Genomic DNA, 27,621 nt, shown 5'->3' on the forward strand with positions numbered 1-27,621 from the left:
CTTTAAAATTAAAAATGCGTTTGATTTGTCATGCCAAATATACCTGGATTTGTGTAACTCAACATTTATATAATGATTCACAATGGGATTGGGAAAAAGTTAAAATGCATATATTAAGTGTATGGACTGATGGACACATTAGCCTTGATATTCAAAAGTTAAATGCCGAAATACAAGCTATTCAAGAGGCCCACCTGGACGAAGATGGACCCCAGAATTTGATTCAAGGATTATTAGATCAACTACAAGGGCTAAATCCGATACAATGGATTCATGGAGGGCTCTCGGGCCCGGTATCAATTGGTGTACTACTTTTATTGGTGATCGGTTTATTACCTTGTGTTGTCAGATTTGTAATGGGGCGCCTCGCTGTCTTGCGTCAGGATGTTCATGGCTTAAAACTACATTATCAAGCTTTAAAAAATAATAAAAAAGGGGGAAATGTGGTGGCCCCCAAGCTGTAAGCTTATTCAGCTTTCTGCTTTCCGGAGAACTGCTTGTCTCTTTCTTGGTATGCACTTCTGACGCTGCGATATTGAGCGTAAAAAAGGAAAATGGCTTGCGGCCAGTTTCGTTCCAGGTGCCTGCTCTGCATCTAAGAGCCCCTGGTTGTTCCCCAGAAGAAGGACGTGCTGCCCTAAGGGGGAAGTCTGTATCTCCAGAGAATGGCCCATAGAGCATGCTGACACATAGGCAGTGGCAACAGAATTATGTGGAAAACAAGGTTTACTGATTTATTGCTGACGCATAGGCAGTGGCGACAGAATTATGTGGAAAACAAGGTTTACTGATTTATTGTCTGCTATTCGTTCCGTACTAAACCTATATATACATTCATGCTCTTTGAATAAACTTGCCTTGCAATCATCAGTTGTCTTGGCCCTTCTGATCCCATACTGGTGCTTTTCAGTTCCTTACCCCTCACCGCCAGGAACTTCTAGCTTTCTGCAGCCGGTCTGCGGCATGCTGCAAACCTTCATGTCTTGCTGAACATTGGGTCAAGAAACCTGGTTCGGTAAGGTAACAAGATAGGTTAGAGGATCCCCAGAAAAAGAGAACCAGGAATGGCTTTCTTGACATATGAGAAACCATTTTTGCCTTAGCCATTTCGTGATCTAAGCCTGGCCACAATGCTTGCCCTTGAACAGGTCTCAGGAATTAAAGATCTTAAGGGAATAAAGGAAGGCAGAAACATAGCCTGCTATCAGGCAAGAGAACTAACAATAGCAAAGACAATACATCAGTTGTAATGACTCCCAGTTCTGTTTCAGTAGTAAAGATTAGCCTGAAGCACTCAACCACCAGGTCAACTGGAACCTAACTGGATGTTGATGATGACCTTTCTGACCCTCCTTACTTCAATCATCTAAAGCTTGGACTCCATTGACAGCCCAAGCCCCTTCATGAATAGGCATGTACTTTTAGCTTAAAACATCCCCTTGGACTTCCCTGGCAGTCCAGTAGTTAAGACTCTGTGCTTCCACTGCAGGGAGCACGGGTTCGATCCCTTGTCAGGCGAAATAAGATCCCGCATGCCTCGAGGCACAACCCCCAACAAAAAACTTTGCCAATTTTGCTGTTGGTGAGACACAGCATTGGGAAAGATCCCCAGTGTTCTCCTTAACTTGCTGCAGGTAATAAGTCCTTCCTGGGAATTTCCTGGTGGTCCAGTGGTTACAATTCCAGGCTTTCACTGCTGGAGGCCCAGAGTTGGATGCCTGGTCAGGGAACTAAGATCCTGCAAGCCACGTGGCAGGGCCAAAAATAAATAAATAAACAAACCCTTCTGTCTTTCCTGCTTTGCATCTGTTGGCTCCACACCCACTGGAGGAGAGTAACACTGTCTCTAACAGTTTTGTTTGCAGCCTTCTCATTGTGGTGGCTTCTCTTGTTGCAGAGCACAGGCTCTAGGCACGCAGGCTTCAGTAGTTGTGGTACATGGGCTCAGTAGTTGTGGCTCATGGGCTCTAGAGCACAGGCTCAGTAGTTGTGGCAAACGGGCTTAGTTGCTCCATGGCATGTGGGATCTTCCCGGACCAGGGCTCGAACCCGTGTCCCCTGCATTGGCAGGTGGATTCTTAACCACCGCGCCACCAGGGAAGTCCCTCTAGCAGTTTTAAGGTAAAAGGTTACATCGTGTGGGACACTTCTGTCAAAAATTATTTTTTTTGTTTTGTTTTTGCCTTGCCGCATGGCTTGTGGGCTCTTAGTTCCCCAACCAGTGATCAAACCCCAACCATTGGCAGTGAAAGCATGGAGTCTTAACCACTAGACCACCAGGGCAGTCCTAGAAACAGATGTTTTCTTCAGGACAAGTTGAACATGGTTTAAGTTAAAATCTATTTTTGCTAGCTGGTTGCAGGCAAGTCCTGCTAGTGAGGCTGAAGCAATTAGCTGGTCTGGAAACTGGGATCTTGGTGAGAGCCTGATTGTGGCCGTGATTGGACCCAGGAACATTTCCCGCAATTAGAATTAGTATAAAATAGATAACCAACAAGGACCTACTGTATAGCATGGGGAACTATACTCAATATTTTGTAATAAACTATAAGGGAAAAGAATCTCAAAAAATATATATATGTATTCATTTTGAATATATATTATATATAACTGCATATATACATATAACTGAATCATTGTGTTGTATACCTGAAACTAACATAACATTGTAAATCAACTATACTTTAATTTTTTAAAAAAGAAAATTAATTTAGGTGGTTTAACGGATCAAAAATTGCAGTTGTTTGTGTAGGGATTACAAACAAGAATGTGAAATGCAAAACTCTCCTGAGTACAATGGACAGTTTCATACCGACATGCATTTCTGTTTCTATTCAGAAATAGTAACAGCATTTCTGTTTCTATTCCCCATTCACCCAGGAGGCCTGTTGGGCTGCACCCCGAAGGCCTGCAAACCTTGTAAATTCGCAGCCTCAAGACCTAAGAAAGAGCCCGGAGACAGTCACAGACACATCAGTGATTCTATTGGATAGGGGATCTTACATGTCAGAAGCAAGGTCCTGAAATGACACCCCACCATGTATAGCAGAAAGCAGGCAGGCAGAACAGGGCAGCAGTCTTCACTATTGGAGGGGAAGAGGTAGGTTACCAGTTGGTGGGGGAATTGACCTGAGCTTGGTTCATGGGTTACCAAGGAAACTATCATAGTGGAGCTGTTCTGACCTAAAGAGTAAAACAATCACTAGCTGGGGCAGAGGGGTAAGCCTGTAGGCAGTTACTGCTTAGGCTCTGTGATTAAAAAATATAAATAGATCGTTTTCGGGTCTGCAGAAACCTGGGAGTGTTTCTGACCCTGAAGCAACACACAGTGAGGAGGGAGGACAGGACAGTGGCAGGGGAGCAGGGAACAAGTAGGGGTGAATTCAGGGCTGATATGGAGGTTTGGTCAGGAAAAAGGAAGGTTCTGGGGGCAGCACCGGGCTTCCCTCTGCTCTGCACCTGGGGGCTTCCTTCTGCCTAACTGAACTGGATCATTGCCTTCTGGACCTCTTGGAGTCTCTGTGGTGTCCTGAGGAGTACGGCTCCTTCCTGCTTATTTCAAAGTAATGTTTGACACAATCAAGGAAAATGCTTAGAGCTGTCATTTTCGGCCACTTATATTGAACACGGTTTTGTTTTGTTTTGTTGGGTTTTTTTCCTTCTTAAATTGAAAAAAGAACTATTTAAATGAAAAATTAGGGGGACTTCCCTGGCGGTCTAAGACTCCAGGCTTCCACTGCATGGGGCACGGGTTCCAAAAAAAGAAAGAAAGAAAGAAGGAAAGAAAGAAAGAAAGAAAGAAAGAAAGAAAGAAAGAAAGAAAGAAAGAAAAGGAAGGAAGGAAGGAAGGAAGGGAGGAAGGGAGGAAGAAAGAAAGAAAGAGAGAACAGAGGACAAGAAGGAAAGATTTATGTTTCACTGCAAAGACATGATAAACTAAGGAAGACAGCCGGGCATGAGTGGGTGGAGACAGGTACACTGGAGGTGAGATGACTGCAACTGAGCCATGGGATGTAGGGTGGGTTATCACCCAGAACAGGCTCATTTAGTTAAGCAAGAGATAACAGAGTTATCTTTGTAGGGAACGAAATTGAAAGGTGAAATGCAAAACTCTGCTCGTGCTGACTGAGCATTTTCATACTAAAGGTATAAGAACATCATTTCCATTTCTTTTCCCCTAAAACCCGGGAGGCAGAGACCAACTCTGGTCCGAGGAGTGTAGGTCAAGGGGAATCTGACAGTTTAAGTCAAAAGCATTGCTTTATAACATCAATGTAAAAACAATTTTTTTAAACACATATTAAGTCTTTGGTTCTTTATATTTAATTTGTTGATCTGTTACAATCAGGAGGTAAATTGTTAATTCATAAATATGATTGAAATTAAGCCGAATGGCATCTACTTTTTTCAATCAATTGAAATTGTCTTTTGGCCAACTTTAAGGTCATACTTGCTGTCTTTTCTATGTGTGTGTTGTAAGGACAAATATGAATTTAATCTAAGAGACTTAATTCCTCTTGTATGTGACAGGAATAGACACAACGCAGGCAAAGGAGCATGGAGGGTCCTTCAATGCCATTCAAAGGCATAAACGCTGAGGTTCTTGGGCATGTTTGTTATTATCATTATTAGTTTAAATTTTCTAATATTCCATTATCCAAATGTAACATGGGTATTTGTTATTTTTTGCATTTTGCTTGATGTCACATTATGTAGTGACAATGTTAGACTTTACTCCAATCCTGGAACTCTGGAAAATAGCAAAAGTAAATGAACTCCTTTTCTTCTTTTCTGCAGATGGTAACAGCTTACTTACTAAGAACTATGCTTCCTCTTTAATTTCAGTAAGACTTAGGATAGCCCCCTTGTTTACTTTGGAAACAGCAAGAAAGGAATCCTCAAAATTCCCATCCATTGCTTTATCAACGGTTACTGATTTGTTGGTCCTTATATCAGTGGACACAATGCCAGTTAACATGATTTAATCAAAATTAAGTTTTTCTCCTCTCCCAAATGCCTTAATTTTTGGACCACTTTTGAGCTTTGTAATTCAGAGCAACCTTCCTGCCAGAATATCTGCACCCAAGAGTAAGTGACTTCAGCATAAAACATCATGTGAGAAACTGAGGCTCCTGCCATGTACTCATCCACTCCTCCATATGGGAGTTTTCCTACCTTGTTTACCCCTGGGTATAAAAGAAAAGCTCTTTTTTTGTCTGACTTTTGAGGCTTTACAAATTTTGTGGCAGGGCAGCTTGCTAGATCTTAGTTCCCCGACCAGGGATTGAGCCGTCCCCCGGCAGTGCAAACACAGAGTCCTAACCACTGGACCACCAGGGAATTCCTGGTAATAATCCTTTATAATAAAATCTATCCTAATCTAAGTTTGAGAGTGGTAAGTATTTCAGTCCTTCCACCTGGACTCAAAAATGTATATTCTTTAATTTTTAAGGTCACGTCATACTATATCGTTCTGTTTTTCACATTTTTGAATTGTTAATAATTTGTATCAGGTTCATAATGATATCACGGGAAGACCTGTGTCAAAATCTTCCTGTGATTTAGGAAGTTCCTTTTTTTTCTTGTGAATATGTTAATTTGGCTGCCTTGATAATTATGTAAGGAATGAAATTCCCCATTAAAAAAATGGATTCATGACTTTGCCTTATAATCAGCTTCTCCTCTACTGGTCTGTGTTTAATGTAAAGGTTCCACCATTGAGTCATTTCCTTGCTTGGAAACATGCAAGTCCACACTGAAACGTCTTTTTTTGCCAACACGGCTAGTTTCTTTTTTTTTTTTTTAAGCAAGAGACAGGAGACTTCTATATAAAAAAATGTGTTGCTTGCAAGACACATGCAGGGTCTTCCCTGGTGGTCCAGTGGTTGAGAATCCGTCTTCCAACGCAGGGAACGCGGGTTGGAAACCCTGGTCGGGGAAGTAAGATCCCACGTGCCACGGGGCAACTAAGCCGGCTTGCGGCTACTACAGAGCCCACAATCTGGAGGCAGCGCGCCACAACTAGAGAGAAACGACCCCAACCACCCAGCCACCCACCGCCAAGGAAAGATCCCCGGTGCTGCAACTAAGACACAACGCAGCTAAAAATAAATAAATATTTTAAAAAATACATTAAAAAAATATGCAAAAAAAAAGCTAAAAAAAAAAAAGGAGAACAAAGGCACCATTCTTAATAATTTTCTTCCACATTATTAAAAAAAAAAAAAAAAAACCTCACAACTACGGTTCCTTTTATTTTCCTTAAAAAAAAAAAACCTATCAGGCTTAGGCACAAGTTGCCGGCGCCTGCCAACCAAGCTGGGTCCCCACAGCAGCTCCCTCCCACGAACGGTATGTTTGACTCTTCACGTTTTACACTCAAGGCATCTTTTTCTCTTGTCTGACAAAGTGTATATATTTCCTGCTTGCTTTCTTTACAGTTTTGTTACCGAAAACAAACAAACAAACAAAAAAGGCTCCTTTCGGCCCAGGCCTGGCCAGCAAGGGCTGAGCCGCAGTTTCAGGTGGAGTGGCCGCCTCCCACCAGGCTGGCGTGCCGCCGGCCTAGCGGCTTGACTTGGCCAGCAAAGCCCGAGGCCAGCGCCCAGTGACCCGGCAACAGCCCGGGCACGTCCCCCGCTCTGCCCACGGCGAGGCCGCAGAGGACACGGATGGCCTCGTCCCGGTGGTTCTCCATCTCGCTCTGCGCGCCGTGGAGACCCCGATCGTAGCTGGGCGATAAGGCACCGGGGGGCTCCTGCTCGAGGCCACTGTGACTGACGTCCCTGCCGGGCCGTGTGGGGAGCCAGGGGTGGGGGTGGGTGGGGCGCTGGATGAGAAGTTATTGCTTGAGAGATCGAGACCAGTGTCTTCCCAGGGGCGTCCCCGGTGCTGCCAACACGGCTAGTTTCAAACGTTGCATAATAATCTATCTAACGCACATCCCAGAATTTATTCCAGTCACTGCATCTTTTAAAAATGTGGTGTTGGGGACTTCCCTGGTGGTCCAGTGGCTAAGACTCCGCACTCCCAATGCAGGGGGCCTGGGTTGGATACCTGGTCAGGGAAATGGATCCCACATGCTGCAACGAAGAGCCTGAGTGCTGCAGCTAAGACCCGGCGCAGCCAAAAATAAAGAAAATAAAAAGGTGATGTTGTTTGCATGTTGTGTTACACCAGGACCTTCTGCTCATTTTGTCTGAAAATATTTTAAATACGCTAATAGCCCTATGTAAACATCATGTTACAATTGATTGCTATTTCTCTTTGGATGAAATCTTCCACCTGCCAGGGATGTGGGAAAACGTACTGCAATAAATGTTTAATGACAGATATTGCCACAGAAATATTGAGGGCAGAAATGAAGTTACTGCATAGTCGATAATCTAGATTTACTTTCTTTAGGGTTCATATTAAAGAGAATATACCTCCCCAGTAAATGCCCTTAGAAATATGGCAAAGTTAACTATTCCTTAGATGAGAATAAATCCCAATGTCTTCTGAATACTATATATTTTGCAGGCTCTATTATCCACACCTGACAGAACTTTCAGCAATAGAACACAAACAGCTAAAATACATTACAGTTTAAGAATAAAAGGTACATTTCTACTTATTCTCATAATGAACATATTGTGAATTTGAAATTGCATTATATTTAATTATTGTTGACTTAAGTATATTATGATGTAAACAAGTTTTTCTCAAAGATATTTTAAGGTAATTCAGCACAAGCATGGAATACGATAAGTATTTTACAAAATAAGGCAATTCTTATGGCTCAAAGCCAAAGACAATAACAAAGGAGAAATATATGATTATATGTGTAGAAGAATCCAAAAAAAAAAAGGCAATTCTCATCAAAAGAAAAAATTTTTTTCTTTTATTTCCCTTTCTCTTTTTATTTTATCTATGTGAAATGATGGATGCTAATTAAACATATTGTGGTAATCATTTCACAATATAGGGAAGTCAGACTATTGCTGTACACCTTAAACTTATATACTGATGTATGTAATTGTATAAAGAGTTGTTTATACAATTCTTATATGTCGCTGTGTAAACAGTTGGTTTCAAAACGGCAAATAGGGGACTTCCCTGGTGGTCCAGTAGTTAACACTGAGCAATCCCAATGCAGGGGACCCGGGTTCTATCACTGGTCAGGGATCTAGATCCCGCATGCCTCAACGAAGACCCCGCGCAGCCAAATAAAAAATAAATATTAAAACACACAGAGACAAACACACACAAAAAAACGGGAAATGGGACTTCCCTGGCAGTCCAGTGGTTAAGACCCTGCACTCCCACTGTAGGTGGTGTGGAGCTAAGATCCCACATGCCCCGTGCTGCAGCCCAAAAATAAATAAATAAAAATACTTAGGCTAAAACGGCAAATAATTAAAACCCGTTAGCAAAAAGAAAGAACAATACAATTTATAACAATTTTTAAATTTATTTATTTTTTTCTTCAGGCCGCGCTGTGAGGCATGCGGAATCTTAGTTACCCGACCAGGGATGGAACCCGTGCCCCCTGCAGTGGGAGTACAGAGTCTTAACCGCTGGACCACCAGGGAAGTCCCAATTTACAACAATTTTTGAAAACGTTTTGCTCTTTTTAAAGCAACTGACCTAAATTATCACTTGCCTTAGTCCTCCAGTCTCAGACCCTACTACTTGTCCCTGAGTCTCTGGAACTAAGTAGATTGTTGAATTTGGCCTCTGGAGTGAAAGGGGAGTAGAAACGGAGAAGCTGTTCTGCAGGGTGTCAGTATGAAATAGCCCATTCAATCCAGGGAGAGTTTTGTGTTTCTCATTCTAGTGTGTAATACAGAGACAAGTTCAGTTCTTAAATTAATTCTAATTGCACAAAATCTTCCTGGATCCAACCACTGACTCATGTCAACTACTCTGGAAGACCCACATTTCCAGAAATATGAATACCTTTGGGCTCATTAGCAGGACACGAGAGCAACCTGCTGGGAAAAATAGCTTTTATTTAAACCACTTTCTACTTGTTTAGAGGAAACATCTTCGTTTCCGACATAACTGGCCCCCACAAATGTAAGCTTTAGCTTAAAACTGTTACAGACTGCAACTTAAGCCAGTCAAGTACAACAAGCACCTTCCAAGCACCTTCCGGGCCCGCCCCCTCCCCGCCCTCCCTTGGTCCCTGCTTGCACCTGGGTTCCCCTCACCTCCCCCCAACCCGGTCCTTAGCGCTCCACCCAGACCCCGCCCAGCCTCTTCACTACGCGCATGCGCACTTCTCTGCGGACCCGGAAACGGAATGCTTGCAACGAAGGTCACACTGCAGACCGTAAGTTTCTGTTTTCTAGTTTAAATCTGTGCTTCGCGGTCCCTTTACTCCATCCTCGGGGTGCTGGAGTCACTGCGGTGTTTAAATTCCCACTCCCGCCCCCTCCTCCCCATGTAAATCACTGTTACACATCGCGGACCGTTTCCCTTTGGGTTTTAAATTTCTCTGAAGCCAGTACCGAAGCCCTTGCCTTTTCTGTCTTCGGTCCACGTAGACACCGCCTTTCGCTACATTTGCCTGCTTAAAACCCTTTAGTACCTCCGCCCTGCTTGTAAAGTCCTCTTCCGTGAGGTGGATTCGCGCCCCCCCAGCCTCGCCCTCCGCCTCCGTAGGGCAGCTCCGGCCGCCGTGCTGCCGGAGAGGCCGCGTCCTCTCCCGGTCCTGGGATTCTGGAGAACCCACCCCTCTCCCTCCCAGCCCCTCTGTCCTCGCGTCTTAGACCGGTCTTTCTGCTCCGCAGGCCTCCCCTTCCTGGTCAGCCCTTCCTCAGACCCCGTGTAGCGGGAGGTGACCTGGGCCAGCCTTGTGACACACAGTGTTCTTCGGTCCCGAGTTCCAAACGGTCTCTTCCAGTATGCGGGCGTCTTATTCAGTCGCCATCCTCGTAAATATAGGGGCGAAGGGCATCAGGAGAAGCAGACACAGAGAGCGACTGAGAGAAACAGAAAAATTGAGGGGGATAAAGAATGAGGGAGAACCAATGGGAACATAGAGGGACTTCTAAGTAGACAGTAAAGTGAAAGTGATTAAGCCTGGAAGGTAGCAGGTGAATAAAATAAAGAAGTAAATAAAAAAGCCGGATCTCCAGGGACTGGAGAGCAACAAAGGGTGAGGGACTCTGGATCAGTGGTGGGAGGGTGGTGACAATGGTGAGGCGTTTCACACAAAGGGTCCGGGAGAGGATAAAAGGTGGAACCATGGCCTTCAGAGCATCATGGTGCTGGGAGAGAAGGAGAGGAAAAATATTGACTACTAGAGCAGAGAGAGCAGGAAGGAAGCATAGCCACCTGGGGTGCCAGAGAGTGGGTAGGAAGGGAGAGTAACAGGGAGAGAAGGAGTGTAAACAGAGGGCAGAGAGGGAACAGAAATGGGGGGAAGAAAGGCAGAAATACATAAAAGTGTAGGTCATCCGAAAGGTTAGGGAGAAAGATCGTCAATAGGGGGAACAAGGTGCAGAGTGGGGCGGGACAGGAGTGAGAAAATAGAGAGGAGGGCAGAAACAGCAGGAGAGTAGAGGGGAACAAAGAGGCAGAGACATAGAAAGAAATAGGGAGACAGATAAACAGAATGAAATGGAAACACATAGTAGTGCAGGAAGAGACCTAGAGGTTATCATACTAAGTGAATTAAATCAGACAAATAGACACGTATGATATCACTTATATGGGGAAAGCTAAGAAAATGGTACAAATGAACTTATTTACAGAGCAGAACTAGACTCAACAGACATTGAAAACAAACTTAGGTTCCCAAAGGTGGAAGGAGGGGGAGGGATAAATTACGAGTTTGGGATGAACTGATACACACTACTATATACAGAATAATTAAACTACAGTGACCTACTGTATAGCACAGGGAACTATATTCAGTATCTTATAATAACCTATAATGGAGAATAATCTGAAAATATATATATATTCAATAAAAAAAGGATAACTAAAAAAAAAAAAAAAAAAAAAAGGATAACTTACACTATTTGATCTTCAAAGATCTATCATGCACTGAAAAAAAATAAGTGTAGGAACTTACTTGTTGTTCTCTGTGTGAGAGTTTACTGTCCTGAGCCCCTCCTGGGACAGTGGGCAGCAGGGGACTGTCTGTTCCACATGCTGAGGTCTTCCCTGTGTGTGTGATGGTGACTCAGGAAGGGGGTGTGTCGATTCCAAGCATTGAACAGCATGTTTTCCACTTTCAGGATCGACCTCTAAAGACTCCTATTGCCTGAGGAAGAAGCCCGGAAGAGGAGGGAAGAGGAAAGAAAAAGGAGTCAGAAATGGCTCTTTCTCAGGTAAAGTCATATTGTCAGTTGATGTTTCTGTCTGTCCTTCCCGAAATGCCCTTCTTTGGACTCGCTGATCTTGTCTGACTCTGAAGTATCCTGCCTGACACCTGTACATTCACACTCACCCGGGTCCTTCCCTCAGGGCCTGTCATCTCCACTTAGATCCCGTCTCCCCATGACCCAGTGACCTGGAACTTGTGAAGAGGCTCCACTGGGCCTAGTCCTGGGCAGGACTTCACACCCATGGACTGGAGACGGGGTGTCAGTGCTGTTGGGCAGCAGGGATTGTTGAGAGACCCCATCTGGATGCACTGTCTGCTCTCTGTAAACCAGGATAAAGAAGCTGCACATGCAAGTCAGGTAATAATATGCACTTACGCCTGGTAAATTGTAGGAAACAGACTAATTACAGCAAATACCTTCTGACTCTTCATGCTGCATTAGAAGCGAAATGGGTGTGTCACTGATTTAAAAATCGTAATGATTGGGAATGGAATGGAAAGTTCAGAGATACATCGGTGATAGAGGGTGTTTCATTCTATTATTGATATTAAACTTTGAAATCAACCTAAATCTCTGACACATGGAGATTCTTAACCCATTTTCATCATCTCCAGTCCTTGGAGGTTACCTTTTCACTGTGTTGGTTGCCTCCTCTGACACACAGAAGTTTCTCATTCTGATGCAGGTAAGGTTCCAGCTTTATACTTTTGCTGGTAGATACCCGGTTTCCCAGCACCGTTTGTTACTGAGACTGTCCTTTTTCTATTGGATGGTCTTGGCACCCTTGAAAATGCGTTTTACATATATGCAAAATTAATTTTGAGTGTTCTATTCTGTTGCATTACTTTACGTATCTGTGTTTATGCCAGTACCACACCATCTTGATTATTTCGTGATATGTTTTGAAATCTATAAAGGGTGCCCTCTATTTTTCTTCTTTGTCAAGAGTATTTTGGCGATTTGGGATCCCTGGAGATTCCCTATGAATTTTAGCATAGTTAGTTCTATTTCTGCAAAAATTGCCATGGGACTTTTCATAGGGATTACATTGAATCTACACAACACTTTGGGTAATAGGGTCATTTTAAGAATATTTAGTCCTTCAATCCATGGGTATAGGGTGTCTATTTATTTGTATCTCCTTGTGTGTCTTTAAGCAACATTTAATAGTTTTCAGTGTACAAGTCTTTTGCCTCCTTGATGAATTTATTACTAAGTATTCTACCCCTTTGATGCTATAGAAATACGATTGTTTTCTAATTTTCTATTGACATTGTTCACTGTGTATAGAAATGCACATGATTTTTGGGCATTAACTTTTGGTATCCTGCAACTTTTCTAGAGTTGTTTTTTGATGTAGCAGTTTCCTTGTGGAATCTTTACTGCTTTTACATATAAAAGTTGTCATCTACGAAGAAAGATAATTTTCCTTTTTTCAATTTGGATAACTTTGATTTCTTTTTCTTGTCTAATTTCTCTGGTGAGGGCTTTCTGTACTTTGCTGGACAGTAGTGCAGAGAGTGTGTATGCTTGCCTTCTTCCTGATCTGAGAAGGAAAGCTTTCTAGTTGAGTGTTTATATCTCTCTTTTTTCTTTTTGGCCTTGCGTTGCGATCTTAGTTCCCTGACCAGCGACTGAACCTGGGCCATGGCAGTGAAAGTGCCGAGTCCTAACCACTGGACTGCCAGAGAATTCCAAGAGTTTTTATATCTTGAAACGTAGTTGAGTTTTGTGAAATGCATTTTTCTGCATCAGTTGAGACGATCATGTGTTTTCTTCCTTTATCCTGTTAATGTGGTGTATCACATTAATCGATTTTTTTATAGTAATAAAGTCCACTTGGTCATGATGTAAAATCATTTTCATGTGTTGTTGATTTTGGTTTGGTACTATCTTGTTGAGGATTTTTGCTTCAGTATTCATGGGGGATATTGGTTTGTAGTTTTCTGTGCTTCGTGTGTCTTTCTCTGGGCTTGGTATAGAGTCACGCAGGCTCCACAGAATGAGTTTGCCAGTGTTCCCTCTGCAGCTCTTCGGAAGCTTTTTATCAGGATTAGAGGTGATTCTGCTGTAAAGGTTTGGTAGAATTATGCAGTGAAGCGATCTGGTCTTGGCTTTTTCCTTGTTCGAGATTTCTGATTACTGCTTGAACCTCTCTAGTTATAATTCATTTCAACTTTCTTTTTTTTTTTTTTTTTTTTAATTTATTTTTTTGGCTGCGTTGGGTCTTTGTTGCTGTGCGCAGGCTTTCTCTAGTTTCCGTGAGCGGGGGCTACTCTTCATTGTGGTGCACGGGCTTCTCATTGCAGTGGCTTCTCTTGTTGTGGAGCATGGGCTCTAGGCACATGGGCTTCAGTAGTTGTGGCACGTGAGCTCAATAATTGTGCCTCGTGGGCTCTAGAGCGCAGGCTCAGTAGTTGTGCACATGGGCTTATGTTGCTCCGTGGCATGTGGGATCTTCCCGGACCAGAGCTCGAACCCATGTTCCCTGCATTGGCAGGCAGATTCTTAACCACAGTGCCACCAGGGAAGTCTCAACTTTTTTAAGCATTTTTTTTTTTTTTAAGAGTATTAGTCATTTTTTATTTTTATTTATTTATTTATTTATTTATTTATTTATGGCTGTGTTGGGTCTTCTTTTCTGTGCGAGGGCTTTCTCTAGTTGCGGCAAGCGGGGGCCACTCTTCATCGCGTTGCGTAGGCCTCTCACTATCGCGGCCTCTCTTGCTGTGGAGCACAGGCTCCAGACGCGCAGGCTCAGTAATTGTGGCTCATGGGCCCAGTTGCTCCGCGGCATGTGGGATCTTCCCAGACCAGGGCTCGAACCCGTGTCCCCTGCATTGGCAGGCAGATTCTCAACCACTGCACCACCTAAGAAGCCCCCCAACTTTTTTTTTTTTTTTTTTTTTTAATTTTTATTTATTTATTTTTGGCTGTGTTGGGTCTTCGTTTCTGTGCAAGGGCTTTCTCCAGTTGCGGCGAGCGGGGGCCACTCTTCATCGCAGTGCGTGGGCCTCCCACTGTAGCGGCCTCTCCCGTTGCGGAGCACAGGCTCCAGACGCACAGGCTCAGTAGTTGTGGCTCACGGGCCCAGTTGCTCTGCAGCATGTGGGATCCTCCCAGACCAGGGCGCAAACCCGTGTCCCCTGCATTGGCAGGCGGATTCTCAACCACTGCGCCACCAGGGAAGCCCCCCCCAACTTTTTTATTACTTAAAGATTAGAGCTTAATAGGTTGTATGTTTCAATGAATTTACCTGTATCTTCTAGATTATGTAATTTGTAAGCATTATTGTTCATAGAACCCCTTATAGTTTGTTTTTTTAAATTTATTTTATATATTTACTTTTGGCTGCATTGGGTCTTCATTGCTGCTTGTGAGCTTTCTGTAGTTGCGGCGAGCTGGGGCTACTCTTCATTGCGGTGCGCGGACTTCTCACTGAGGTGAGAAGCTTCTCTTGTTACGGAGCACGGGCTCTAGGCGCGTGGGCTTCAGTAGTTGTGGCACGTGGGCTCAGAAGTTGTGGCTCGCAGGCTCTAGAGCGCAGGCTCAGTAGTTGTGGCACACGGGCTTAGTTGCTCTGAGGCATGTGGGATCTTCCCGGACCAGGGCTCGAACCCGTGTCCCCTGCATTGGCAGGTGGATTCGTAACTACTGCGCCACCAGGGAAGCTCCTCCTTTTGCTAAATTTGATTTTAGTTTATTCTTCTTCTCTACTTCCTTGAGTAGTAAAAGTAGATTTCTGATTTGACTTCCCTGTTAGTATGCCTTTCACTACATTTTATAAATTTTTGTGTGGTTTCATTTTCATCCAGATATTTTAAAAATTCCTTTGTGATTTCTTCTTTGACCCATTGGTTATTTATGAATACGTTGTTTTACTTCCACATTTTGGGGATTTTTCTGTTTTCATTCTGCTGTTTATTTCTAATTTCATTGCTTTGTAGTTTGAGAAAATGCATTATGCGCTCAGTCTTCTTAAAATTGTTAAGATTTCTTTTATGTCCTAACATGTGGTCTCTCATGGAGAATGTTTTGTTTGTTCTTGAGAAGTGTGTGTTTTCTGCTGTTGTTGGGTAGAGTGATTTGTACATGTCTGTTAGGTCCAGTCGGTCTGTAGTGTTGTTCAAGGCCTCTGTTTCCTTATTGATGTTCTCTTTGGTTGCACCCATCGAAAAAACTGGGGTGTTAAAGTCTCATACGATTATTGTGCTGCTATTTCTGTCTTTGTTTCTGTTAATGTTTCCTTCATTTTTGGAGGGAGCTCTAATGTTAAATATATAAGTATTTATAATTATTATATCTTCTTGGGGAATTGATTCTTTTAATAGTATATATTGTCCTTTGTCTCTTGTATCAGATTTTGTCTTTAGTTTATTTTGTCTGACGTTATGTAGTCGCCCCTGCTCTCATTAGGATGGAATATTTTTTTCCATCCTTTCACTTTTCGCCTTCCCATGTCCTTATATTTGTGAATGTTAACAGTCTCGGCTCTAATACACTCTCTCTGTGTCTCTCGCTCTTGTTCCCTGTTTTCCTCCTGTTACTTCCTCTGGTGGTCGCTGCGCAGGCACACTGTACAGTGGTGAAAGGCAGGAGCCCTGGCCAGCCCCCTTCCCTCTAGTGTAATTTCAGAGGGAAAGCATTGAGGGTTTCCTTCTTTTTTTTTTGGCCGCACTGCGCGGCGAGGGTTTCCTTCTGATTATGATGTTTGGTGCGATGTTCTTGCTTCATAACAATGCATTTTTTTCTATATTCCTTTTTGTCATGATTTTTAATTCTCCAGGAAGTTTTTAACTTTATTATTGTGGTAAGTCTTTTTCTTAATATGTTAAATTAATGTATAACCGTAATAACTTCTCATTTTGAGTCAGTGTTTTATAAGTGGAATACACAAACTCTGTTCTGCATTTGTTAATACCTACCTATTTTAATTTTAGTGGATAAAACTGTACTTATATTCTTCAATTTAGGTGTTGTAGAGAGACAGGAGTTAAAAGTTTTGTATTTTTCTCTTTATGTTTGTACCATTCTTCTTTTACTAGACTCCTATAGAATAATGTTGACGAAGTAAATTAAGTGCAGGTAATACTTTCTTGTTGTTCGAAAATGCTGAAATAAATGTGGATGAAAATGATAAAAGAAAATGTTATCCAAAAACAGGTCAATAGACAACTCCTATCTTTTTTTTTTTTTGGCCAAGCCAAGCAGCTTGAGGGATCTTAGTTCCCCAGCTAGGGATTGAACCCAGGGCCACAGCAGTGACATTGCTGAGACCTAACCACTGGACCGCCAGGGAACTCCTGCCTTTTCAATGAATTGTGTGTTTACATGTGTGTGCATGAGTGCATGAAAGTGCAAGTCCATGGTTTTTATAACGACATCATTATTTCAAACCTATCTTTTTGCATTTGAAATTATATCTTTTTTTTTTTTTTTTATTAAGTAGAGCATTTTTTTTTTTTTTTTAATGCTATTCTTGTCTGCTTACATTCTTTTTATTTATGTATGTATGTATGGCTGTGTTGGGTCCTCGCTTCTGCGCGAGGGCTCTCTCCAGCTGCGGCAAGCGGGGGCCCCTCCTCACCGCGGCGCGCGGGCCTCTCACCATCGCGGCCCCCCGTTGCCGAGCACAGGCTCCAGACGCGCAGGCCCAGCAACCGTGGCTCACGGGCCGAGTCGCTCCGCGGCACGCGGGATCCTCCCAGACCAGGGCCCGAACCCGCGTCCCCTGCCCTGGCAGGCAGACTCCCAACCACTGCGCCACCAGGGAAGCCCTGAAATTATATCTTAAATGTATTCCTTGGCCTCGAATTTTTTCCACAGTATTGTGTTAACGGTTTAAACAGCAATAAGATTACTAACATTTTATGTGTATCTGTGTGCGAGCCCACATATATGATGACCTTTTATGCCCTTCCACGTTGCTCACCTTGAACTTCTTTCAAAATTTATCAGGGAACCCTCTGTCAGTGTGTTTTTAATGCCCTTTCTGTTACTCAACTGTTTCATTCCTTAGCTTCAATTCCAGACACCAGCCCTCTGAGTTCTGATACTTCCTGTGTCATTTTTAGTTTTATGACCTGAGTCAAGTGTCTCCAAGTGTGTCTGACACAATACTATCCTCTGTAAGATTGGAACAGGTCGTCTCTAATGAGCTATTATGTTTATAACAATTTCATACATGTAAAGAATTTATTTAGAATGATATTTAGCATATAGGAATTGTTCCAACACTTCAAGTCATTGCTCTTGTTATCATTATCATAATTGCAGATTTTGACCTTTCTGTAAAGCCACTGTGGGCTTTGTCATCTCTGAAGGCACCACTGATACTGTAGCTCATTTAGATTTTGAATATCACGCAGTGTGTAAAACATAATATGTAACACTTCTGCATAGACAGCCTGTTATTGAATTTTATTTCTAAGTTTTTCGTGTGTTGTCCAGAAAAATCAAAAATGTACATTGATTGGAGGATATTGTAATTGCTATGAAAAGGCATAAGAAATTAAAATTAGAGACCCATAATTTCCCTAAATACCTTTACATGGATCTGTCAGACTACATACTTCCACTGAATTGATCCTTACCACTTTCTCCTCTTCTCATTTTGTGTGATAATAAGAACTCTCTTCATGGCCCCTTGATGAGATATGTTTTCATTTCAGGCACCGTTGACATTCAGGGATGTGGCCATAGAATTCTCTCGGGAGGAGTGGGAATGCCTGGACCCTACTCAGAAGGCCTTTTATGTGGATGTGATGTTGGAGACCTACAGGAACCTGCTCTCCCTGGGTGAGGATAACTTCCCTTCAGAAGTTGGAATCTGCCTTTGGGTATCTTTGCATTTTCCCTCTGTGCCCCTTGGGAGCCCTTGTTTTGCTTGACTGATCTGAAATCCCTGTTGACTCAGATATGAAAAGCTTCATGATGTGATATCGTGAGTTTAAGCTTCACTTTTCTGCAAATGATCTATCCATTTCATGATACGTCAGGCGTTGTTCCAGAGCTTAAGTATTTATAAAGCTCAGGGCAGGGCTTCCCTGGTGGCGCAGTGGTTGAGAATCTGCCTGCCGATGCAGGGGACACGGGTTCGAGCCCTGGTCCGGGAAGATCCCACGTGCCGCGGAGCAACTAGGCCCGTGAGCCACAGCTACTGAGCCTGCGCGTCTGGAGCCTGTGCTCCGCAACAAGAGAGGCCGCGATAGTGAGAGGCCCGCGCACCGCGATGAAGAGTGGCCCCCACTGGCCGCAACTGGAGAAAAGCCCTCGCACAGAAAAACGAAGAGCCAACACAGCCAAAAATAAATTAAAAAAAAAAAAAAAAAAAAAGCTCAGAGCAAACTTTTCAAATAACAAATTCTCTTTTTTTTCCCCTGTGCTTTTGATTCACTACTTCTTGGAAGAGAGCTAATTATCTGCATTATTACACTGTTCCCTCTGCATTCAGAAGGAGGCAAGTGGTGGAGCAATCGGTGAAATATTTTTCCAGACCCACCCGTCATGTCCTCACTCCTTAGCTGAACAAAGAGCTGGGATTCTGGAAGAGCCACAGATCTTATTTATTTCTTTTGAGAAGCAGAAATTTCTATTTCTGGTCTGAATATTATTTGCATTTTGGAACAAGAGGAAGAGCCCTAGCCTCTGAAGAGTGATGTGAAAATAGCAAAAAACCAAGGGGGTGGGAATTTATCAAAAGTGTGAACACAGGTTAGGTCTCAGGGCAGAGAAGAAGCGGCAGCATTAGTAGTCTTCGGGTAACTCTACCCAAGTGGGAGAGTTCTTTCCGAAAATAGAAGTTTATTTATTTATTGTGAACTCTGAGAGGACATTTTTCTTATTCCTGGGTTATCATTCTGTCATTCAACATGTAAAATGTATTCTTTCACCCTCTGGTGGGGCTGCAGCCCCATCAGAGACAAAGGCAAAGTCTTTTTTTTTTTTTTTTAATTTATTTATTTTTATTGATTTATTTTTGGCTGCGTTGGGTCTTCGTTGCTGCGCACGGGCTTTCTCCAGTTGCGGTGAGCAAGGGCTACTCTTCGTTGCGGTGCATGGACTTCTCATTGCGGTGGCTTCTCTTGTTGCGGAGCACGGGCTCTAGGCTCGCAGGCTTCAGTAGTTGTGGCACACAGGCTTCAGTAGTTGTGGCTCGCAGGCCCTAGAGCGCAGGCTCAGTAGTTGTGGTGCACAGGCTTAGTTGCTCCGCGGCATGTGGGATCTTCCCGGACCAGGGCTCGAACCCGTGTCCCCTGCATTGGCAGGCAGATTCTTATCCACTGCGCCACCAGGGAGGGAAGCCCAAAGGGCAAAGTCTTTATCATGATCTATACTCTGCCATCTGGCCCCTGTGAACTAGTTTTTACTTGACTTTGAGGAGCATGAAGAGGGTTGTTTTAAAGGGGTCTTTTGACCCCTTCATTTCTCTTTCTGTACTTGATTTCATTGGATGCTCAGTTCTCAGTCCGTATAATAAGAGTTGATGCTTCCAGACTCCAGTCCCTGGGCCTTTCTCAGTTTTATCCCTATTTGTGATCTTATATGACCTGATCAGAAGATGGGAAAACACTGGATGCTCTTTCATTCCATCCAGCACCTCAGAACCAGCATGGAGCTGTCTCAAACCCTGTCTGCTTGTTTAGATTTCACAGCCATTTCTTCTGTTCTGACTTTGCCGCACACTTCAGGGATGTGTGAAACAGAGAGGTAGATTGGATCTTGTGTAATTTTTACAGGGCAAAGCTATAAAGACAGTGGACAGAGAGATCCTCTTTTTATCTCCCAGTCCCTGATATGGGGAATATGTGAATCTTTCAGGCTGTCAGTTTGGCATCTTGGATAGAACGCATGGTTTCCTCTCAAGGGCTGTAATATCTGACCCCCATACCTTGTATTTTTTTCGCTCTTGTACTGCTCTACCAAGTCAGTAATGTAGACTCTCCTGATTTCATATTCTTCTAAGTTTGCGTGATTTTGCCTTTTGAAACTTGCTTTTGAAATACATATTCCTAGAGTCTGAAATTTTATCCAGTTTCTTTGCTGTGATAATCCACCTGTAGCAGACAGCTACGGATGGACTCTCTGTAGAGTGGGTTTACTGGGTAACAGGAAATTTTTGTTGGAGAATGCTTTTCCTCTTATGCTGTAATATTTTCCTGCTCCACAGTAGGTCGCCACTTGAAGCTACTCAGTAGAGTGGTCTGCATGTGGTAGGACACGAGATAGAAAGTATCATGAGAGCCTGACTGAGAAGTCTTTCCCGTTTTTTTTTCTGGCTTGGAGGACTGTCACAAAAGCCTCTCTTAAGGGCACAGTGACAATCTTGTTTCCATATACTAATGACCATCCCCTATGAGCCTCAGGAAATGATGTAGGAATTTATCCCAGGAAAACTTTGTCCAAGTTCTCCTCTTCCTGATGCCAGACCCCAGGGCTGGAGGGTCTAACGTGGGGCTCAGAACTCTCACTCCTGTGGGAAGACCTCGATAATGTAATTATTCTCCAGTTTGTCCATCACCCACACAAAGTACGGGATTTGGTGGTCTCATGGGTCCGCCCCCTCCTACGTATCTCGTTGTGGTTTTTCCTTTATGTCTTTAGTTGTGGAGTATATCTTCTGGTAGGTTTCAGTCTTTTTCAGCGATGGTTGTTCTGCAGGTTGTTATTTGGGTGTGCTCCTGAGACGAGGTGAGCTTAGGGTCCTTCCACTCAGCTATCTTGGCCGCTCTCCTCTTGTACAGTTATATTCACACAGCTAGACAATCACAAGCTGTGCTCCCAATACGCATATACCCTGTGCTCCACTCGTGCCCTTTCTCAGACCTGACCTTTCCTGACATGGTACTTTGATGTAGGTGGAACCACTGTTATTTGCTCACGTATTTCTGTTGTTCCCCTGATTGTCTCAATTTCCGCAGCACTCCTTCACCCATCCCTCCACCTTCCACATCACTCAGACTATAAAAATGATCCCTCTTTTTCTGTCGAGTAACTTTGTCATGACACGACCGAAATCACTGTGTGTAGCTGTGATGATTCAGAAATCATTTTCAGGAGTGGTGGCTGAATCACATTATCAGTTACACGGCTCACTTCTTTTGCATCTCTCTTGGAGTTTTCTTTTTAAACTCCTGGTATTTGTTTTAATATTTTGTAATCTGTACTGCCTGGGTGGGCAGTCATGCTTTAGAATATGTTGTCTTAGTTTGGAAGTTCAGGTTCAAATCCTGTTTCTCTCAGTACCTTCTATATCAATTGCAGTCATGTACATTAATGTGTGAGTCTACTTCCCTGATTTGAAAAATTGTGTTGATTTCCCTCAAGCCTTTTAAACAAATTAGTGCCATTAGATGGCTTAGAATCTTGTATGTTTTATAGTAAAGACTGAAAAGTTACTTTTTATAAATAGTTATATTAATATTCTGTCATGTTTATTGTCATATTACTTTGTATCATATCTTGTATGCTTTTCATCTCCAATTTGTTCTAAACAACGTTGTGTCTGACCCTAGTTAATAAATATACAGATTGCTCACTCTTTATTACATATATTTTAGAGGCAATGAACTGGAGAATTTAAGCACTCTGTGAAGGTAGGGAATTGCTCTGTTTATTGGCTGTTAGGTTAGGTAACTCTAGAATAGTTCATTTATTAATTTTTTTTGGTGTGTTTTTAAATTTATTTATTTTATTTTTGGCTGCACTGGGTCTTTGTTGCTGTGAGCGGGCTTTTCTATAGTTGAGGCGAGCGGGGGCTACTCTTCGTTGTGGTGTGCAGGCTTCTCATTGCAGTGGCTTCTCTTGTTGCAGAGCATGGGCTCTAGGCACACGGGTTCAGTAGTTGTGGTGCACGGGCTTAGTTGCTCTGCAGCATGTGGGATCTTCCTGGACCAGGGCTCGAACCTGTGTCCCCTGCATTGGCAGGTGGATTCTTAACCACTGCACCATGAGGGAAGCCCCATTTATTAATTTTTAATTGTAATTTATATATGATGGTTTTTCAGCATTTATTATAGAATACAACTGACATGTACCACTTGTTAATGTAGTAAAATATGTATTCTTTATGGGTACATAGTTTTATAGCAGATACTTAGAAAAATATTTTTTGAAAAATTGTGTTATCAAATTCTTCATTTTCTATATGCTGTATTTTGTAATTCTATACTGCTAGTTATTCAAATTATTCATTAGATAAGTCTGTTTTGGATTATGTACCATTACAGTACCTTGTGTGTTCTTTAGCATTTATTTATGAACCATAGTGTGCAGAATATATGTATAGTATAATATTTTTTGTGTCCTCATTTATGAGACCGCAGTATGTTTATTGTTAATTGGTATATGCCTTGGTGGAAAAATACTGTTTCTTCAAGAGCTAACATAAGTTTGTCTAGTGTGAATGTTTTTGTTATAGGGTGTTAGAACTAGGCTACCCTAGTATTAATTTGAATTACATGTAATCACTCTTTCTTTAGTAAAGAGTCCTATTATTTTAGTGTTCCTAACATTTTTAAGGTCATGATTGGGAAGTTTAATAACCTTTTTGGGCATAAGTATTACTTTGTGTTTATTTTACTTTATTTTGGCCATGCTGTGTGGCTTGTGGCATCTTAGTTCCCAGACTAGGGATTGAACCCGTGCCCCCTGCAGTGGGAGTGCAGAGCCCTAACCACTGGACCACCGGGGAATTACCTACTTTTGGTTTAATATCATACATTCAACATTAAACGTTTACTCATGAATTGTAATGAATAATACACCTTATGGTTCTTTGTATCTTGTAGATATCTCTCATATACATGTGATCAGGAAATTACAACCAAGAGCAAACAGTGATAGAGGAGAAGTATTCCAAACAGTGATGTTGGAAAGACAAGAAAGCCATGAAATGAAACATTTTTACTTCACGGAAATCCAGGAAGATGACTTTGGGTGTCAGTGGAAGGATGATGAAAGAAATTACAAAGGAATGTCTGTAGCCTGTAAGGAAAATGTAACTCACAGAAGAGATCGACATGGTAGGTGGAATTCAGGAAAGAAGCCCATTGAAAATAGGCTTACATTAAGCTTTCAGGATGAACTGCGTGTATTTAAGAACGATATTTACAAATGTAATGAGTGTGGCAAAGCCTTTAATCATGGCTCATCCCTCCGCAGACACCAGATAATCCATACGGGAGAGAAGTTATATAAATGTGGGGTATGTGGCAATGTTTTTCGTCTAAAGTCACACCTTATAAGTCATTGGACAACTCATACTCGTGAGAAAACTTACAAATGTAATGACTGTGGCAAAAGCTTTAATCATGGCTCATCCCTCCGTAGACATCAGATAAGCCATACCGGAGAGAAACTGTATAAATGTGATGTATGTAGCAAAGTGTGTAGTCAGAATTCCTCCCTTAAACGTCATCAGAGGATTCATACCGGAGAGAGACCTTACCAATGTAATGAGTGTGGCAAAACCTTTAATCGTGGCTCTCACCTCTCCACACATGAGGTAATCCATACAGGAGTGAAATTATGTAAATGTGACGTGTGTGGCAAAGTCTTTAGTCAAAATTCATGCCTTAGAATCCATCGGAGAATTCATAACGGAGAGAAACCTTACAAATGTAATGAGTGTGGTAAGGTCTTTCGTCAAAATTCACATCTTGGAAGACATCAGAGAATTCATACCGGGGAAAAACCTTACAAATGTAAAGAGTGTGGCAAGGTCTTTAATCAATATTCACATCTTGCAAATCATCAGAGAATTCATACTGGAGAGAAACCTTACAACTGTAATGTGTGTGGCAAGGTCTTCAGTCAAAATTCAAATCTTGTAAGTCATCAGAGAATTCATACGGGAGAGAAACCCTATAAATGTAAAGAGTGTGGCAAATTCTTTAATCAAAAGGCATACCTTACAAAGCATCAGAGAGTTCATAATGAAGAGAAGTCTTACAAATGTAATGTGTGTGACAAGGTCTTCAATCGAAATTCAAATCTTGAAAGTCATCAGAGAATTCATACTGGAGAGAAACCTTACAAATGTAATGAGTGTGGCAGGTTCTTTTCTCAAAAGCCAAACCTTGGAAAGCATCAGAGAGTTCATACTGGAGAGAAGCCTTACAAATGTAATGAGTGTGGGAAGGTCTTCAGTCGAAATTCACTTTTTGCAATTCATCAGAGAATACATAATGTAGAGAAACCTTTCAACTTTAATGAAGTTGAAATGCCTTTACTCAGATCTCAACCCTCACTAAATATCCGATAATTTATACGTGGGAGAAACCATGTAAATGTGACATATGTGGGAAGGTCTTCATTCAAAATTTACACCTTACAATTCATTGGAGAATTCATAGTGGGGAGAAGCTGAGCAAACGTCATGAATATAGCAAAGATTTTGTGCCTGCAAGCCTCACTTTCTATCAGATAATCCATAGTGGAGAGAAACCTTACAAATGTAATGAGTATCTCAACGTCTTCAGTCCAAATTCATACCTTAAGATCTGCCAAATACTTTATACTGGAGAAAATCTTTTCAAATATAATGAGTGTGGCAAATCCTTCAGTGTTCTGTCAAGCCTAACTTAACCATCAGGTAATCCATACTGGTGAGAGACTTTAATAATATAGTGATATGACAAGGCTTCTATCAGGCATCCACATCTTAGGCTTCATTAGAAAATTCATTCTGAATAGCAACCAGATAAATGCATTTATTGTGGCCAGGCCTTAAGAGGAGGAATTATTAAAGAACTCATTCTGGAGATTACCTCACAAATGCCACGAATGTGAAATAATAATCTTATTTCTCAGGTAAGACGGTTTATATTTGTGAGTGACAGACCACCTGGAGAACAGTGACCGAAAAGAAGTGGGCGCGTCATCCTTCTCACCTAACAGGAAGTCCAGAGGGTGTAGTGTGGGGTGTGATGGGTCCTCTGCTTCTTCATCCATGAGCACTTGGTCCTCACCTTCCTATAGTAACGTGACTGCTGTATGATTGAGAAGGGTGAAGGTGGAGGGCAAAAACCCTTTTCATTTTAAGATTCTGTCTTGTTTTCATGGAAACATTCATCCCAGATATATTCTCTTTGGGTCATGCTCTTGTGACATGTCTGAGAACTCTGCATCAAGTTCTGGATTCTGAAGATTTTATTCTATACCGTTTTTCCTAAATCTCTTACAGAATAAAGTTTTAAACTTTGTTTTAAAGCTTTGATTTACTTTGAGCTAATATTTGTACAAATGTAAAGTTTAAATGGAGATCTCTTTTTTTCTTCTTCTTCTTTGAATATTTCATTGATTAGCACCAGTGTTGGAAAGTCGTTCCTTCATTGAATTGCCTGAGTACCTTTGTCAAAAAGTGGTTGGAAGTACACTTAACCCTTGAACAAGGCATGGAGTTAGGGTTTTAGACTCATGAGCAGTTGTAAATTCACATATAACTTAATGTTGTCCCTCTCTATCCATGGTTCCGCATCTTCAGATTCAACCGGCCACAGATCCTGTAGTACTGTAGTAGTATTTATTGGAAAAAATGCCCATATAATTGAATCCACACAGCTCACACCTGTGCTGTTCAAGGGTTAACGGCACTGATGTAGGACTCTTTCTGGTTTCCACATTCTGTTCCATTAGTCTATGTGTCCGTCACTGCACAAATCCCACACAGTCTTGATAATTGTCACTATATTAGAAATCTTGAGGTCATGTGGAGTGATTCCAACCACTTCAGTATTTTTCAGGTATTTTAGCTCTTCTAGTCCTTTTGCCTTTCCCTATTATTTTTAGAAAAATCTTGTTTGAATCTACAGAAATCTTGATTGAAAACACATTAAACCTGTATGTCAATTAGGGGCATTTTAATATCATTTCTATGTTGTGTCTTCCAGTCAATTAATCTGGTATATTTTGTTAACAATTCAATGAATATGGTATGTTTCGCTCAGATGACCTAAATAGAAGGTCATCTTTGTTTCGTTACGGTTGTAGGTTTCAGCATAAAAGTCCTTACTTTGTTAGATTTACACATTTTCCTTCTACTTTTACTTTCTTGAGCATTCAAACATTGTATTATATATTTAATTTCAATTTCCATTTGTAAATTGCATGTGTATAAAATTACAGTGGATTTTTGCACCTTGTACCCTGACACCTTGCAAATTATACTTTTTCTAGAAATTTGTATAGATTGTTTTGATTCTCTACATACATTAATTTATTAAATTTTCTGTTTCTACTGTAACAAATTACCACAAACTGAGGGCCTTGAAGGAACACAAAATTATTCTCTTATGGTTCTGGAGGCGAGACGTGTAAAATGATCCAAAGCACTGTGCTCCTTCTGGATATTCCAGGGCAGAATTTGTTTTCTTGCCTTTCTTGGATGCCAGAAGCCACTTACCTTCTTTGTCTCATGGTCGCCATGTGTATTCGCATGACACTCTTTCAGTTAATTCGTGATTGTATTCAGATATCTTCTTATCATGTGGGCATTTCCTGAACACGTTGTTTACATTAGGACACCCTGTCACTCTCTCATTGTATGTGTACACCTTCATCATACTTAACACCATCATATCTGATCTAATTACTGCTGACTTTCCCTTGTAGAATATATATGCTCCTTGAAGGCAGGGTATTGATTTTGTTTCCTGCTAGATATCCAGTGACTGGAAGCATTCCCAACTGACAGGTGAGTGAATGCGTTTATCAGTGCAAAGAAGGTTTGTGTAATGCATCGGCTCATAGGTCAGTAAGTCAGATGGTCAAATAAACATGTAATTATATTGCATTTGTGGCCTCACATTCTTTACTCCATTAACATTACACCTGAACGTTCTGAACATTTGTCATAAATTCTCACAGTATGATTTATTCACACATTGTGAAATTTTCTCCCACATGGGCTCAACAGATCTAACTCATCAGTGAAGAGATGTCTTCATGAAGTATTTTTCATCCACAACATTTTAAGTTTAGGATTCTTTCATTCGTGCTCCATTCCACACCCGTGACAAAGTAATAATTCTGTTTCTCAGGTAGTAACTGAAAGAAGTTTATCATTCTCACCAAACAGGAAGTCCAGAGGGTGCCGTGGGCGGTGTGATAGGTCCTCTGCCCCTTCTACCACCATGAGCACTTAAGTCTTCAGTGCCCTCATAGCAACCTGGCTGCGGGATGACGAAGAAGGCTGAGAGGCAAAACCCTCTTCAATTTTAGGTTTTGTCTCATTTTCATGGAAGATTATTAGCCAGTTGCATTAAATGGCCACCGTAATTTTAATAATAATATGAAATTT

The 27,621-nt window shown here is 41.9% G+C and overlaps 1 protein-coding gene across 5 annotated transcripts in view; it reads left to right on the forward strand.

Annotated features, from left to right (window-relative positions):
• Positions 1-27,621, forward strand: part of LOC309616851 (zinc finger protein 836-like) — a gene marked incomplete at its 3' end in the record, with an annotated part of 476,825 nt that overhangs the window by 255,604 nt on the left and 193,600 nt on the right. Inside the window, exons 1-4 of one of the 5 annotated variants that reach the window (XM_082368092.1) lie at positions 9,205-9,316; positions 11,232-11,678; positions 17,993-18,119; positions 23,111-27,114. The exons of 1 other annotated variant lie outside the window; for it this stretch is intronic. In XM_082368092.1, coding sequence (XP_082224218.1) covers positions 11,562-11,678; positions 17,993-18,119; positions 23,111-24,585 — 1,719 coding nt within the window. In that variant the 5' untranslated portion in view covers positions 9,205-9,316; positions 11,232-11,561. Of the gene's footprint in view, positions 1-9,151; positions 9,317-11,231; positions 11,679-14,772; positions 18,120-23,110; positions 27,115-27,621 lie in introns of those variants that run through there. 3 more of the 5 variants (XM_082368094.1, XM_082368086.1, XM_082368091.1) reach the window with 3 other exon arrangements.

The sequence above is a fragment of the Balaenoptera borealis genome (assembly GCF_965194805.1).
Source record: "Balaenoptera borealis genome assembly, chromosome: 19".
In the NCBI taxonomy this organism is placed as follows: Eukaryota; Metazoa; Chordata; class Mammalia; order Artiodactyla; family Balaenopteridae; genus Balaenoptera; species Balaenoptera borealis.